Source organism: Lissotriton vulgaris, chromosome 1_1, assembly GCF_964263255.1.
Source record: "Lissotriton vulgaris chromosome 1_1, aLisVul1.2, whole genome shotgun sequence".
NCBI lineage: Eukaryota > Metazoa > Chordata > Amphibia > Caudata > Salamandridae > Lissotriton > Lissotriton vulgaris.
In genome coordinates, this window is record NC_141685.1 from 1,401,676,574 (window position 1) to 1,401,694,765 (window position 18,192).

Here is an 18,192-nt window from a genome sequence, read left to right on the forward strand (position 1 = left end):
CACCCTCCTGAATCAATGATTCGATGTCTACTCTCCCCTACCTGCTACCAATACCCTGCTGAACTCTCTACCCCATTGCCACTCTTCAGCCCCACTTGGCGTTTCCTTTCTTTTGTTCTCTTTCTTCATTATAAAATATTAAAAACAACCTGCATTGTTCTGATATACCTGTTTTTGCACTATTGCGCTCCTATTTCACCATGCTGCCTTGCCTCCGGGATGTTAGGCTGAATAGCTGTGTGCTCTTTCAAAATAAAGGTTTTAAAAAAAAAAATATATATATATATAATGTGCTTCTCTCCTATAAAGTCAAAAAACACACTAGGGTCTTGACTCCTAACTCAGCACGGCTGAGTCAAACCAGAACAATATAACAAAACAAATACCAATGCTGAGGGATTCACTTTACCACTAAACAATTCACATAAGTAGCTGTTTTGAATTAAGCACAAACACGTCATTTGTTTGTACTTCTTATTTTTTTGTATGGTGTGCTCATTTGTGTGATGGCTGAAAAAGACACTGTTTTGAATTAAGCACAAACGCGTCATTTGTTTGTACTTTTTATTTTTTTGTATGGTGTGCTCATTTGTGTGAAAGCTGAAAAAGACACACTTGCCTTTAGTGAGGAACACATACAGGATCTAATTAGAGACCCCCCCGTGTTTGCTTCAGCAGCTCTCAGCCTTACTGCCAACACTCAGAACGAGTCGGACAAACTAATCCGCTTACGTAAAAAACAGATTCGGACGGACCTCCACGGTCATTTTTTACTTCAGCACTTACGGTCAGGAACTATTCCAGCAGGACTCGTAATTCGTAACATCCCAGTCGTTTTCACTGACAACCCGGTCTACAAAAAAGGCTTTCGTGGGATCGAAACGAAATGCAGCAGAGACCTTATGGTCCTGACCATTGAAACCGCACACAGGATATCTCTCAAAGAACTGGAAGAGATAACAACTTTGCAGAGGGAAATTGAGAACAACCAATTAATCACGGATTCTAAAACACTTTTGGAAAAAATTGACAAAGAAATCTTGGAATTTAAGGATTTTACAGTTACTCAAAAAAATAACAAATTCGAAGTAGACAAAAAGAACTTTTCACTTGAGTCCATCTACCCTTATTTGAATAAGGACTTTTATACACGCTCGGATTCACGTCGATTTCTACAAGACAACCAAGGACGGTCACGCCGGAAATTCGTGACTTTTTCTGACACAACTTCATCATCAGGTAGCAAGTCTGACAACACCAGCAGGCCGCTCCAAAATAGAACAGGTAACCGATCGGACCAACACCAGCAACAACAACAAAATCAAACGCCTTTTTTAGGGCGAGGCCAGCAGAGAGGCAGGGGCCGGATCCGTTTCTCCCAACCATGGGAGATGAGAACACGTCGACAGTTTTACAAGAGTTAAATAAATCACCGATTTTTAATCTATCTGACAGGATCCTTACATCAGCTGAAACAGCTATTTTGACTAAAGGGCTCAATTTCGTTCCGTCTAGACCTACTGATTTCGTCAAGATGAAATTAGAGACATTGGAATTCTGCCGCAAGATTCGGTTAAAAACATTTTTCCAAGAATCAGATGAAGATCAACAAGAGGAGGTCACAGGCCTTAAGAGAAAATCGTCCTTCTGCCCCAAAGGGCCCAAAATCCCGAAGGAAGTTACTACGTTCGAACGTACTGTACTATCTGGAATATCATCAATTGAAAAAAAGAAAAACTTTGTCAAATACAACCTATCGAAAGCTGAAAAAGAGGCCTTATTGACTATAAAAAATGATAACACAGTCGTGGTTAAGCAGGCCGACAAAGGCGGAGCCATTGTGATCTGGGACATTACCAAATACAAACAGGAAGTCCACCGCCAATTAAATGATCATATTTGCTATAGACGCATTGGAAAGGACCCCACCATGGAAATAAAAAATCAAATGTTTGAAGTGATCCAAAAAGGTTTTGATCAAGGATTTGTTGGGCCAAAAGAACTAGCTTTTTTACAAAATAAAAATCCTAGAACCCCAGTGTTCTATGTGCTCCCAAAAATGCACAAAGATGAAATCAACCCACCAGGCCGCCCTATAATCTCTGGGTGCTAGTCACTTTTCGAACCCGTAGCGAAGTACATCGATTTCTTTTTGAAACCCTTTATTGACACCATCCCAGCACACTTGAGAGACACCACTGCGTTCCTGAACCGAATAGCCACCATTCAATTTGACAGCAATAGACAGCTCTTAGTCACACTAGACGTGGTGTCTCTTTACACTCAAATTCCGCAAGAACAGGCTCTCGAAACTCTGACAGTGTTTCTGGAAAGCAGGGAAAGACCAATGAGGGTTACCTACGGACTTTATCCTAGATTTGGCCCGCTTTGCACTACAGAAAAATTTCTTCACCTTTGATGCAGAGTTCTTTTACCAAATAAAGGGGGTAGCGATGGTTGTCCCTTTGCCCCTGAGTTAGCAGTAATGTTCATGGGACTGTTCGAAGAGAAATTTGTATATAATGACAATCCTTACAGTAACTGCATCTCCGATTACATGCGTTACATAGACGACGTGTTCCTGATCTGGACAGGAAGACACGAAGAACTGAACCAATTCGTCGGCTGGCTTAATTCAAGAACCAGCGACATTAAGTTCTCAGTCACGGCATCCAATGATTCCATCACATTCCTGGACGTGAAAGTGGAACCCCATGAAGGGGGTTTAAGTACAACCTTGTTCCGAAAACCATCAGACAGGAACAAAGCGTTGCATTTCACCAGCAACCATCCACGTAGCCTAAAACAAAACTTACCATTCGGCCAATTTCTTAGGATCCGTCGAAATTGTGCAAGGAAAGAGGAGTATTTCAAGCACGCTGGCCACTTAAAAGACCGTCTCATTCAAAGAGGATATCCTAAAAAACTGTTAAAAAACTCCCTCAAACGAGCATGGCGGACCCCACGAGAGACCTTACTTGAAAAGAAAATCAAACCAGCTTTGAAAAGGTTGGTCTGTGTCACCACGTTTTGCCCAGCAGTAAACCAACACAAAAAACTCATAATGTCCAATTGGCATTTATTGAAAGATCTCCATGAAGATTTCACCTTACCCCCACTATTTGCGTACAAAAAAGAGAAAAGCGTGGCTAACCATATTGTGAGAGCTGCTCTTCCGATCGTCAAAGCTCCAACATTGAAAAGCTTGTTTGGACTACCCCCAACCAAAGGACATCATAAGTGTGGGACGTGTACCTGTTGTAATGAAACAATTGAGGACTCTGTTTTCACTTTTGAGAACATCTATTGGAAGCATGATATCTTCACGAACTGCAAAACCAAAAATGTGGTTTATGCCATTGTCTATCCATGTCCTTTGGTTTACATCGGGAAGACTACACAAGAAGTCAGGAATCGGATTACGCAACATAAATCCCGGATTCGCAGAGGGGTCGAAAATGCCCCATTGGTAAATCATTGGACTAATCTAAAACATGAGCAAACCGATCTAAAATGGACAGTCCTTTCCAAAATCGAAAGGGACCCAAGTGGCGGTGACTTGGACGCTAAACTATCCCAGCGTGAAGCGATGTTGATAATGAAATTTAATACAGCATGGCTCCGTGGTCACAGCATTTTACATCATACACTTTTGCAGGGGGTCGTATTAATCTGTCTAAACTTGGATCACAACACACGACCCACCCCCTTGCTTTGATTCAGCTACCAGCTCGTTCCATCCGCCAGTTCATACATCAAACTACATGTCCCAGAACCACCCGGGACGGCTTTTAACCAGGAAGTTGTAGCCGCGGTCACGCAGCAAGCGAAGGTGACTCATTCCGAACGTCTGTGTGAAGTGCCGAAGTTCCCCTCAACCGGTACGTTCTCTGCCGAGCTAGCAGCCGCGAGGAATTGACAGCCGGCTCTACGTTACCGACAGACTCACACTTTCTCTCCGATTTTCTTACAGCGGTGAACAACCCAAGCCCTCCTCCATAGCAACAAGGAAAGTCATGGAATCCATGGCGAGTTAGACGCCATCGCCCTAGCGGGTAAGTTTCGCCCTCGGAACAGGGTCCGTGAGGGGGTTCACATGAGAGTGATTGCTGTGACTTAATGTAGCGCGCCTTTGTGTTTGTCCCTTCTGCAGCCCCCGCGTGCACTTCATTGTGGAAATACCACCTTTTTCTGGTTTGGAAATACTATCCTGTTACGTTTGGATCATTGACCAAGTGATTTAAGGTAGGGAGCGGCTGGTGTTTTATATAGGGGCTTAGTCTCATTTGGCTCTCTGGATTGCAATCCTAAAGTAGTTATGTCTTTTGTTATTGTTACAGAACACTTTTTGGTCCTGAGGAGAACCCTGCCATTAATAGGGGTTCGAAACGCGTCGACCAGCCCAGTCCCGTATCTGGTCCATACTCATTGTTTCACAGCGATTTCTTAACCATTAGCAAGAGATGTGGACACTCTTCCCGATTTGCGTTCTGTTAAGACTTTATAAACTGTAAAAGCACAAAAGGATTCTTCCATTAATTTATAACAACAGTCTATCAGATACGGTGACCTATTGTTATTTTCGTTTAGTCATTTTGTGTGAATGTGTTTTGTATGACTGAATGGCCAAGAATGTATGAGGTATGCAAATGTTGTTGTGTTATTTACATAATTGTTGTATATATTGTATATAAAACTGCTTGTATTTCCATGCACCAAAAAATAGTGTTATAAAAGGTGAAGAAATCAAAAAAGAAAGATTAAAATTTGTATGTTGCTATACTTTAAGCAAGTTGTTTGTGCTTAATTCAAAACAGCTACTTATGTGAATTGTTTAGTGGTAAAGTGAATCCCTCAGCATTGGTATTTGTTTTGTTATATTGATCTCTCCTATAAAGGCACTGGATGGTTGCCTCTACCTTGCGGTCCTTATTGCATGGTCTTTCTAGAGTTCATTCTGATACACTTGTTGTGGGAAGATATTTCCATCCTCACTCTTATGTTTGCGGTTGGATCTGTTTTTTTACTCTGGACTCTATAGTGACCTGCTATAGGAGCATGAGTTAGTGCTAAACGGGAAGTACTCACAACATCTTTGCATCTTAGAGAGTTTCTAATCTAGGCTTTTTTGCCACAGAATAAAGTGCAAGATTCTGAATCTGTGCATCCAAATGTCTAGGACCCGGCTCCAAGTGGAATGTCATTTTGATAGACTGGTAGAGGACATTTCTGAAGGCTTTTCCCACGATCCCACCACTATCCGTGGTTATTGCCATACTAAAACAATGCACTATGATATGTGATTGTCTTTATTTTTTATATAATATTTTACTGCATTTTGAAAATATTTCCTAACCAAAATACAACTACTGCATTAGAGGGGAGACAGACATGTAATACAATGTGTACATCGGTGCCATAGATTCTATATAGGAACCACAGGCTGCCTAGCTGTGGTAGTCATGGAAGTTGATAGTGGGCTTCACCAGTGCCATCTGTGATATGCCATGAAGATGTCATTAAAGCTGTTGCCAGTGATAGGGCATGGAGATATTATACTGAAGTGCTCCCAAATGAGCTTCCAAATTTTCCTGTGTGTGCTCCGACACCCTCGCTGCAGGGAAATCGATGTTTCAATCATAGAACAGTGGTACATATCCCTCAGCCATTCCTCTAATTGTGGTAGCCCTCCCAAGTCTAGTTATATCTTGTTTTGCTAAGAGAAATCGCTGATTATTGAGCAGCATGGTACCACTGACTAAAACCAAGTCACAGACCACGCTCAACCTTGGAAGGTTATCTGCGTATAGAGACACTTTTCTTGTAGTTTCTCGCCTGTAAAACCGTGAACCACAGCATCTCGTTTGATCCATCTGGCCAAGGGCTCAATGGCTAGTGCAAACATGGGGGCATAAATGATCAACCTTGGTGTGTTCCTCCCCCATATTTTTAAAGAGCTGGGAGAATTCTCTGTTCACCCTTACCCTTGGTGTCGGTTGCCTATAAAGGGTTATGACTGCCTGAAGGAACACAGAGCCCATGCTAGGTTTTGCAGGACTAGTTCCAGATAGCTGCTATTTCAAATGCCTTTTCAAAGAATATGAGTAGGAACGCACAGGCCGGATAATTGCCTTATACATGCTGTTGTGTTATGTACTATCTTCATTTTATGTCAAGTTGATCTCCTGGGCCTGGAGCCCTTTTGGTCTGAGTAGATTGGAGATCAGTTTGCATTCACCAATCTCACTGCCTGCGCCTTTAACAGAATTTTGATTTCTTTATTTGTTAGTGAGATTGGCCTGTAGGAGTCGTACTACTGATCCAGAGGGTGTCCATGTTTCAGTACAAGAATTGAAGTGGTGTGGTGGTCTTCTGTAAGGATTCCATCGACCAATGCTGTGTGCCGCTTGTTTTCTTAATGTATAATAGTTATGTTATCCGTTCATGTAATGAATTTGCCAGGCTAATCATTTGGGCCTGGGGTCGGCTTTCCACCCAGGGCCTCAAGCCTCCGAGAGGTGCTCAGCCGATATTGTGATATTAAAGGCCTCTCTTTCAGATGTGCTAAGACTGTGCAACAGGAGATTTCCATGTGCAGTCCAGAAGTTCCACCTTAAGGTATGTGGGAGGGTGGTGAAGACATTTGTTAGTAGTAATCTGTGAAGGCATCAGCTATCAGTAGGCCTCTTTGACCACCACCCCTTTTGTGTTTGGGATCTCTGCTACTACACCAACTGCAGTATCTCCTGTAGACTACTGAAATAGTAGCTTGCCGGACATTTCTCCAACCTAATTTCACAAATGAAGAGACACCAACAAGGTTTATTCAGCTGCCTGTTTAGTGGTGTGTTTCAGAGCTATATACTTAGTAAGCCACAACAAGTCAGCAGAGCTCAACCTTTTATTCTCCTGTTGGAATTGAAGGATAGCTGCCTCCAACTCCGTCCTTTTGATGGTACTGAATCGACATTCAGTTGGAAGTGCTACTGTGTTTCTTTGTCCATTTATTTTATTTAATGGTTAGTTCTGCGGCCACAATCAAGGCCCTCCACAGATAGCTCAGTTCAACACATTACAAATAACTGCAGAGAACATGTCGAACAATGTCATGGACAGTAGAAGAAACTTGATTTTGCATCGCACTTTTAATCATGGGTGAGATGGATATTTAGGTAGATTAGTAGATTTTAGAATGGGACAACATATTAGCTTAAGAAGAGGCAGAGGTTTGCTTTCAATGTTGAGCTGCATTGAGTTCCGGGTCACATTTGAATCTTCTTTTTTTTTATTTCAAATGATTTTATTAGAAAATGTTTTTTAGCATAGACAGTACAGAAAGAAAGAAGGCAATACTGGTCCTGTTATAACGCCGTTGTGGTTACAATTGGCGTACATTCTATATTGTTAGGCGTGTAAGGCATACTTTTTAGAAAAAGAAATTATGAATCTTTTTACTTCCAGCTGTAGGGAGTTTCAGGTTCTGATACCTCAATTCAAGTGAGGTTTATCAGGCAACTGCTAAAAGAGCATTTGTAAAGTCTTGTCTAGAGACAACGAGAGTGAGGTACATTCATTTTTTTCTACTGGTTTGAGGAGATTAGGTGGTTTATTTTTTGATTGATTTAAGGTAGAAATTTGCCAACGCTGCCTCCTGGTAGATATGTAGCAAGAGGGTGAAATTTCAGGGTGAAGTGGAGTGCTGTGACAGTGTCGAAAAAAGGAAGAGAGCGGTTTTCTGATCTCAGTGTTCGGAATGGATGGAATGTATTACTATGAGATAATGTGCACTATCATATGTGACCCATGCCCTTGCTGAGTGTTCTGGTGCATGAAATCTTTTCTGTTCGTAAAAATGTATTTTCCCTGATTCCACCAGTATCAGTTGGAAGGTGAGAGGAGAACTAGAGGCTGAACTGAAAACATCAATTCTCTTTGGTGTGGTTTAATCTTGCATAAGTGCTTGAACCTTATGTGTGACCTATAACTGTAAATTAAAGTCTCTGTTGTTCCTGAACACGTGGTAAAGATTTCTTATTACAATGCAGCATTCGACAGGAGCGGAAGGAGGTCTTCAACTCTTGTGAACCTATTTTTTATGTGCTTTCTTATGTGGAAAGAGAGGATGCTAAGAGTAGAGTAGAGCACGACGAGATTGATGGATGTTGCATGTGTAGCTTGCCTTCTCTTGCCATTCTGTGTGTAGTTTTATGAGCATATATCCGTTGTAGCAAATAGTTTTTTACTTTTGTATGGTGCACTTTCTAAAATAGTTTATGTTTCCCTTACTGACTGGAATGTTAGCACTTTCAAATATTTAAATGCAATGGTTCTTTAGGGCTGCTGTACCACGAGTAAAGTCACAAATATTTGGGTTGTAGATGCACAGTAAGGTCAAGGCAGCATCGCCATGAATAGAAAGTTGTATATGCTGGGAATGCACCACACCACAGAACTCATTTAGGAAATGAAATCATATTTAAATAAAATCCCATTCCCAAGATTGAAGTTATGAAAATACTCTATCTTTCTTTCTTTCTTAGTCTTTGTCGCTCTCTTCTTCTCAATGGCTTTTCGAACTTCCAGTGCCTCGATTCCTGAATATACCTCTATACACTTGCTGAGTTTCAGTTTCTCTAGCATACATGCATGGACATTGAGACACTTGCAAAAACAACAGGTGATGGACCGAATGTGGATCAATGTCACACATTCAACCCAGTCAAAAGATCTGGGTCCTAATCCATCGTTTTTTTGCACTCCACACCACCCCGGGTTAGACAATGGCGATATGCAAATCAGCTCTGACCCTGTGCCCAATGGGAACAGTCCAGTCCGAACTACAAAAGCCATGTCCTTCCCAGAACGGAATCAAGCATCCGAGGACCGGACCGGTTTCGAGGTAACACCTCTCATCAGCCCGGCTAGCTTGACTCCAGTGGTGTGGAGTGCCTGGGACCCACGTCTGGGCATCCCCAGTACACTTATAGCGGTAATTGCAAAAACAACAGGTGATGGACCGAATGTGGATCAATGTCACACATTCAACCCAGTCAAAAGATCTGGGTCCTAATCCATCGTTTTTTTGCACTCCACACCACCCCGGGTTAGACAATGGCGATATGCAAATCAGCTCTGACCCTGTGCCCCATGGGAACAGTCCAGTCCGAACTACAAAAGCCATGTCCTTCCCAGAACGGAATCAAGCATCCGAGGACCGGACCGGTTTCGAGGTAACACCTCTCATCAGCCCGGCTAGCTTGACTCCAGTGGTGTGGAGTGCCTGGGACCCACGTCTGGGCATTCCCAGTACACTTATAGCGGTAATTGCAAAAACAACAGGTGATGGACCGAATGTGGATCAATGTCACACATTCAACCCAGTCAAAAGATCTGGGTCCTAATCCATCGTTTTTTTGCACTCCACACCACCCCGGGTTAGACAATGGCGATATGCAAATCAGCTCTGACCCTGTGCCCCATGGGAACAGTCCAGTCCGAACTACAAAAGCCATGTCCTTCCCAGAACGGAATCAAGCATCCGAGGACCGGACCGGTTTCGAGGTAACACCTCTCATCAGCCCGGCTGGAATCCACATTCGGTCCATCACCTGTTGTTTTTGCATATTCCGCCCTAAGTGCGCTGGGGATGCCCAGACGTGGGTCCCAGGCACTCCACACCACTGGAGTCAAGCTAGCCGGGCTGATGAGAGGTGTTACCTCGAAACCGGTCCGGTCCTCGGATGCTTGATTCCGTTCTGGGAAGGACATGGCTTTTGTAGTTCGGACTGGACTGTTCCCATGGGGCACAGGGTCAGAGCTGATTTGCATATCGCCATTGTCTAACCCAGGGTGGTGTGGAGTGCAAAAAAACGATGGATTTGGGCCCAGATCTTTGGACTGGGGTGAGTGTGTGACATTGATCCACATTCGGTCCATCACCTGTTGTTTTTGGACATTGAGACACAGCAAGGCCAAAGTTGCAGTCCCAAGTTTGAAAAAGTGTGTGGACTCATACCCAGGCCACACGTGCTTTGAGTTACTCGACAAGGTAAAGGCAGCACTTACCTTCCTCCACACCTGGACACTATAAACGCGTAGAGTGACAGAGTCATGTGCTCTCAACATACTTTCACCCGCAGTGCAGTTCTAACTGAGTGTTTTGTGATTTGTATTTCTCAGTTGCACTTCAGAAGATGGATGCAATGCTTTCGTCTGAAGCAGCCTGGATTTCCCAGTACAAAGATATCACTGATGTGGATGAAATGAAGGTCCCCGATTGTGCTGAGACCTTTATGACTCTATTATTGGTCATAACAGGTAAATAGAGATGTTGGATCAAATTATGTCTAATGGCTTGCGCCTGTCTCTTTGCTATTGTATGTGACATCCATCGCACAGTTTCTTGTGTGTTTTGTTTTAAGTTCTGGTCACTTTTGCTAGCTACTTTACCATAATTCCACAGATCCTGAGAATAAGATGATTTTTGGTTTATTACACACACCTTTTTGTACAGCGCAATGCAGAGAAATATTAAATTGTTACTAGAAAGTTATTACCCAAGTCCACAACCCCACTGTTACCTTGGATAATAGTTTGAAAGCACTAGAGACGATTCATGGTTTGGTGACAATATTGAAGATTTATTTTGCTAATTCCTGACATGTGGTAGTACAAGCTACTCATTGGAGTGGCCTGTCTTTTGTTTTTACCTCGCTTTGGCAGGTGCTGCTAGTCCCTGCCACTAACTATAAGGACAGGTTAAAACCAGTATTCAATATGGAAACTTTGTCCCAGGCATTCACAAACAGATTCCCAATGAAGTCACTAGTATATTTAAAACAAGCATTGGAAATGCAATAGGTCTCGCATTAGGAAAGTTTGAGCGATTGTTATTGTAAATGACACTTTTTTATTTATGTGTTGGTTTTTAAAATAGCAAAATTAATAGCTTTGTCAGTTACAATGTCAATAGTTTTAACTTTCGCAAATGTGACACCTATAGCATTTGTAATGCAATGTGTGTTGTATTTACGTGACTTAGATGTATTGATATTACAAATCACAATGGCTTTTATTTTTGTAAATGATTAATACTTAATTAAAAGTTATTTTAATTTATAATGGCAATACCTTAAACGTTTGTAAATAAGTTTTGTGAAGATTATGTTCAGTGTATTTTATTGTGACGAAAATCCAAGCACATTGCATTTGCACCTACACACACACAGAGCCACACACACACACACACACACACACATATAGATGTGGTGGATCTGGGGGATATGGTGGTGGTGGCTGTGTTTGTGGATGTGGTGGTGGATGCGGTGGTGGTCATGGATGTGGTGTTGGTGGATGCAGTGGTGGTGGATGCGGTGGTGTTGGAAGTGTTGGTGGATGTGTTGGTGGATGTGTTGGTGGATGTGGTGGTGGGTGTGGTGGATGTGGTGGTGGATGTGGTGGTGCATGTGGAGGTGGATTTGGAGTTGATGGTGGATGTGGTGGTGGTGGATGTTTAATGAGCAATTGCACAGCTGTGTTCCATTTACTCATGTGAAGTTGCACATCAGTTAAAGTTAGCACGTGGAAACGATTATTAGCAGGACTTAAAAAGAACTGGGTACTGTTGTAGTGCAGGCCAGCCAGCCAGAAAGAAATGACTGAACGAAAAGGACCCCATTTCCTATTTCCCCTTGGGACCTCATATTTATTAGGATTATTACTGTTCGTGATAACCTTTGAGAGTTTGTGAGCAATGTGCCTTTAGTGCATATGCGAAATTGAGACCCACTACTCCAATTCGAAAATGCGGCAAGCTCGATGCGCATGCGCATCGACAGGCGAGACCTAAAAAAAATTAATACAATAGACATTGGAAATTACTAATACATGCCGCCCCAGCCATTCATTTAGCTTTGGGGACCGGAAATAATCTGAACTGTTGCAGTTGCAGGAGGGAGAGATGGTTAGTAGTTGTTTTGGCAGCGATGACAAGGGCAGTGGGTGGTGTAGGCTCCAGTGATTTCCTGGTCAGGGCTCTGGCAGTTACTATTTTACAAATTAAGCACTGTCTCATCCTCAGAAACGGTTAAATAGCATTTAACATTCCACGCATCTGCATATATGGTCTATTTCACTTGTCTCTAAAAAAGTAACTAAAACGAGGATGTAAGGGGTTAAATGTATGCCGAAGGTAAATTCAGACTGAAGGGGCCTCATGATTAAGTGGTACAGCTGTTTCTGTGTTAAATAGTTGTAAGAGGCATACACAATCATTGTCTTATCTTATGTTTATGCTGCTGTGGTAATAAACTGGAATTTGAACTTTCCACTGTAGTAATAAACGCGGAGTGTGCGGTAACTTTCACTACGGAGAAGAGTTAGCGGCATGGGTGTGGGCAGTGCATTTGTATTGTAATGGGAGCATCTCAGCCATAACATATGGAATTGGGGGAGAGGAGAGATACACAGCGCACTAAGTGCTGGAGGGAATGACGGGTAGTGTGAGGGAGCGGAGAGTGAGCACCCCACCTGCCTGGAAGTGGGAACTCAGCCCAGCGCGTGGCTGTGTGCAGCGAGGTGTGCCCTGCGGCTGCAGCAGGCATCAGTCAATGCAGCTCCCAGCGGCCCCTGCGGAAGGCACTGCGTTGTACACTATTCACTCATGTGATGGGGGAGCACCGCAGGGAAGACGGGGACCCCCCTGGAAGGTAGGAAGGCCCAAGTGGGAGGGGGTGAGGGGCAACGGCCGTGTGGGGGCGACACAGGAGGAGATATAGTGAGGAGAGAGGCCGGTAAATAGACCTATGAGGGAGAGAGAGGGTGGGATAAAGATGGGGGCTGAGGAAGAGAGAGGGAGGGGAGGTTTTGAGGACGAGGGTTGGGGGCGAAGGCGTGGAAAAGAGAGGGTAAGTAGCAAGCATGGAGAGCGAGGCTAGTAATAAACGTGGAGTGTGCGGTAACTTTCACTACGGAGAAGAGTTAGCGGCATGGGTGTGGGCAGTGCATTTGTATTGTAATGGGAGCATCTCAGCCATAACATATGGAATTGGGGGAGAGGAGAGATACACAGCGCACTAAGTGCTGGAGGGAATGACGGGTAGTGTGAGGGAGCGGAGAGTGAGCACCCCACCGGCCTGGAAGTGGGAACTCAGCCCAGCGCGTGGCTGTGCGCAGCGAGGTGTGCCCTGCGGCTGCAGCAGGCATCAGTCAATGCAGCTCCCAGCGGCCCCTGCGGAAGGCACTGCGTTGTACACTATTCACTCATGTGATGGGGGAGCACCGCAGGGAAGACGGGGACCCCCCTGGAAGGTAGGAAGGCCCAAGCGGGAGGGGGTGAGGGGCAACGGCCGTGTGGGGGCGACACAGGAGGAGATATAGTGAGGAGAGAGGCCGGTAAATAGACCTATGAGGGAGAGAGAGGGTGGGATAAAGATGGGGGCTGAGGAAGAGAGAGGGAGGGGAGGTTTTGAGGACGAGGGTTGGGGGCGAAGGCGTGGAAAAGAGAGGGTAAGTAGCAAGCATGGAGAGCGAGGCGAAGAGTGGAGGTGGCGGCAAGGCTCGAGTGTGAAGAGGAGGCGGATGAAGCAGCACTGAGAATACTTACAGGAAAAACAAGCTTCTGTGTTCTGCGACACGGCGGGGAGGGGGCGGAGCGGGGAGAGGTGCGACACGGCAGGCAGGGGAGGAGAGTAGGAGGAGGAGGGGGGAGGAGAGTAGGAGGAGGAGGGGGGAGGAGAAATGCGACACAAACAAGACGGAGGGAAGGCAGATAAGGGGAGGGGGGAGGAGAAATGCGACACGGCGGGCAGGGGAGGGGGCAGAGCGGGGAGAGGGTGTGAAAGCAGCAGGGGCCTGGAGTGCGGCTGAGGGAACTGATGTGCACGCGCTTTTAAGCTCAATGCGCATGCGCATTGAGCTTAAAAGTCACGGGCACTGCAAGGAATCGCCACGATTCCTTGCAAGTTAGTTAAAGAGTGGTTAAGCCCCCATAGTCTCGCAAGCTCGATGCGCATGCGCATCGACAGGCGAGACCTAAAAATATATAATTGTGACAAAGACGCATCAGCTTGTCGTTAAATGATATAGATAGAGGCCCGAAACTGGTTAGGAAAAGCTAGTTTAATTTTCTTAACTATCCATACGTTTGAAGACATTAAAGAATAAGGATTATGACAAGCATTAAATCAAGAAACAAAGATGCAGAACGGCGCAATGATCAGTGTAAGACCTGAATAAAGTGAACAAAATAAATAATAGATCAAAATAGTGTTGAAATGTTGCATCTCAGTCCCTGCCATTTGCAGTAGTAGATGTTGCACACACTCAAAGTACACAAAGCTTCCTCAATCCACAAGCACTCATGGAAAAAGAAAAGACAGAGCGTCCCTGCAGAGACCCAGTTTAGGACGGAGATGGTACCCTCATTGCAGAGAGGCAAAGGGAAAATGTAGCATGAATGCTCGCTGAAGAGAGCGACTGTGGGAATAAGGTAGACTGTTCTTTATTTCTAGGAGGCCCAAAGTGAACACTAGGAAGCATTCTTTGATTTACACTGCTAGCCCACTGATGAGGAAAGGTAGCATGCACATTGCGGCACATCATTGAGGGAGGACGTTGCTGCTCACTAGTGAGAGAAAAAGGAAGTATGATTACTGTAAAGTGCTATTGAGCGATTATGTGACATGAAAGATGCCTCGATGAAACGCCTGATAGAAGAAGATGTGACACTCATTGCAGTGAACCGCTTACTGGGGATGGTATCACTTTTGTCACAACCTTGAAAGAAAGAAGGTGGCATACTTGCTGGAGAGAGGCACTGGTGGAAGAAGGTAGCACATTTACTGCAGAGGCCTTCAAAGGAAGAATGTTGCATATTTACTGCAGAGAGCCTCTGAGGTAAGATTTCCCTGGACCAATCTGGTGGTGTTATTCCCAAACATGGGTCCACAGGCCTGTTCTTTTGTGTGGACTACTGGGCCCTCGGTAAGATGACCAAGACCGACGTACAACAGATTCCCCGAGTTGTTGGACCAGCTGCTTCCAGCTTTTTGAGTACCTTTGATCTCACCAGTGGCTGTTGACAGATTACCTTGATGCCTAGTGCCAAGAATAAGACCACATTCTGAATGCTAAAGGGACTGAACAGTTTAGCTTCTTGCCGTTTGGCAGGGCTCGAAAAATTCACTCAACAACCGCATTTGCGAGTTAGATTGATTAAGGACAAGCTATTTTTTAGGTCCTACTCGCCCTTTCTGGTGAGTAGGAATACAAACTTGACACTTGACCTCTGCCTCTGAAATCAGAGGAAATGTGACAAGATAACAAGATTTAAAGGCATCTTTATTGCTCACAAAGTAAACGAGCAAAAAAAATGCTTTTAAATCTTGTTAACTTGTCACATTTACTCAGTTTTCAGAGTTTGAGGTCAAGTTCATTTAAGTTAGGTCGAGGAGATTTTGTAGTTTACTAGACCTGCAGGTCAACAGCATTTTTTATGATTTGTCGAGCCCTGCCGTTTGGTCTTAGGAATGCTGCCACTTTTTAGCATCTGGTGACTTATGTCTATCAGGGCTTGAAGAATTTTGTGTTCCTGATGTGTGACATTACCATCTTTACCAATTTGTGGGAGAGCCACCTGAGATGCCTAGGAAAAAGTATTGGTCAGGATACAGATTGCAAACCTGACCATCAAGGCAACCAAGTGCCAGGTGGTGCAATCATCTGTAGTCTACTTTGGGCACAAGGTGAACAATGGAAAGATCTGACCTTTGGTTGCCAAGATCCATCCAGTCTGTGTTGCAGTGGGAGTTTATCACCACCCAGACACCCAAGTAATGTCAGGATATTACAGGAACCTTTGTGGCATCCTGTGGGTTCACAGATGCACCGTTACCAGCCCTGACATCCAATTAAGAGCCTAAGAAAGTGACTTTCACTGCAGTGTGTCAGAAGACCTTCAAGAAGCGGAAGGCAGTGCTCTTGTATGGAACGACCTGACTATGGTCAGTCCTTAATTGTACAGACTTGCCCCATCCAACAAGGTAGTTGAAGCAGTACCGGCTCAAGCAAGGAAAAAGGGTAGAGAGCTTCCAGTAATTTCATCAGTCATAGACTGCTTACATACAGCTTCTCCAGTCAGTGGATGTGCATTTCCGGCATTAGTAGAGCTGAACGGAGGAGTGAATTCAGTAAGCTTGCAGTAGTATCTGATCCCTATCCTCCTAAGGATATCGAGGAATACTTGTCACAAGAACTGTCCATCCGGGCTGAAGTCCCATAGGCCTCACAAAATTGGCCTGACACAGGTCATCAGTTTTTGCCTGAAGCCCAGAGGTTCCAGGTCTTGTACCAATGTGCAAAGCAATAGAAAAGTTGAATCCTCTACTAACATGACCAGAAATTAAAATTCTATAATTTACAGATTGTAATTCAAGACATGGAGCTTGGACAGCTACCAGAAATTTGAAGGGCTGTTCGGAGAATACAACCACTGAAGGCAAGGTGGAGAAAAATGTTGTTTCACACAAACAGGGAGGGGAGAGTGCCAACAACTCATCTACCCCGAACCCCCTACTACAACATATTAGCACCAAGAGGGGTAGAGATGAAAACCGAAATTGGAAAAGCATGCAGGGGCATAAAATATGTTAGTAAAACTGCCCTCAATCACACACTAATCTGCGTGTGACATGCTTCATCATCGGGTCTGCTTACAAAACACCCTGGCGTAGCGACGCACAGGATGGAGCATAGGGCAGGGGTAAACAAACAACATAAATAACATAAACAGTACTCATAAATGGGTGAGTAAAGTGCTAAAACTGGCTCGTGGGTAACCTAGTAGTCCATTTTATTCCAGGGTCCCACGGACAGGATTAAAAATTCAAGAATGATGGGCTTGTTCAAGAGAATACTAGGAACTCACAACAACCCTCCTTAGACTGCCAAAGTCAACATGTTTCGACCGTAGTTGGTGTGCCCATACTAATGGGCGACGTCGGTCTTCATCAGGACTTCTAACAGTTCCAGTCAAGCGAACCCTGTTACCTTATTCTGGTTAATATCCAGGGTACACAAATACAGCAATCCTGGCGTATGGAGGCAATCCCCTGACATGGGATACAAGTACTGTAAAATAAAAACACCTATATCCTCGGGTGTTAGAAAGATTCAAGTAGTCACATCAAATCTCATTACAATTAACAACCCAAGCCACAGGAGCACACAAACATCTCCTGAGCAATTAAGCATATGTCCACCCCCCTCCTACTTGATAGTGGGGCAAAACTGAAGACACCAATATTATTCTTTAAGTCTTCAAGCTCCATTCTTGAACATCCGTTTCATACCAATTATTCATAATGGCTTTTGTCGCGCACACACAATATACTCCACAAACGCATGTATCTGATCACTAATATCATCATATATGGATACCTTCATGGCCACTGTAAAGTAGCCCTTCTTCCCTTCCCCTTAGTGCCAAACTCACTGAGTTTACTGATATGAGAAGTTTGAACTGACGGCGTACGAGGAGACCCCCTAAGGACAAAACCTGTAGTGAGGGTAACGGGAAGAACACGTAATGTATGCCATCCGTAAATACCGGCATGATCCAAGTTATAACAAACAAATATCCAACGTTATAGTCGGGCAATAATCATGAAGCAGCAAGCAAGTCAGCCCCACAAAAACACCCAGGAAGTCTGTATGATCTATATCATCCGCTAACTGACCCGCAGGTGGTACACGCCCAGTCGGCTCGCCAACGTCCCACCGTGTAGCATACCATAGGCCGGCCATACTTAGCATTAAATCTCCTCCTTCCTCTGTGCGCCCACAGATCACGAGAGGGTGCTTATGCATCAAGGGGAGGGTGGCACCACACGTCATCACAGTCCCGCCCCCTGACTCTCGTCAGTGGAGACGCTGCATTGCAGGCTCAAGTATTGTCAAGGTAACAAGGTCAATTCTAATGCCCGAGCGAGAGTGTGCCAAAGCGTAGTGCAGACCTCTCGATTAGACATCAGCCCATACAGGAACCACGTCTCTTAACCATAACCATGGAGAAGTGTAACAAAACACCGCAAAGTGCTAAAAGTACTTGGTCAAAAAATGGGGAGGGGACAAAAGGATGACGCCCCTTATGAACAAAGTCATATGTGTTAACAAAGGGGCAGGCAAGCAGAGACA

At 44.4% G+C, this 18,192-nt stretch overlaps 1 protein-coding gene across 1 annotated transcript in view; it reads left to right on the top strand.

Annotated features, from left to right (window-relative positions):
- RINT1 (RAD50 interactor 1) overlaps positions 1 to 18,192 on the top strand; it is a 165,719-nt gene that overhangs the window by 100,488 nt on the left and 47,039 nt on the right. Inside the window, exon 9 of the mRNA XM_086967072.1 lies at positions 10,180 to 10,317. Coding sequence (XP_086823198.1) covers positions 10,180 to 10,317 — 138 coding nt within the window. The remainder of the gene's footprint in view (positions 1 to 10,179; positions 10,318 to 18,192) is intronic.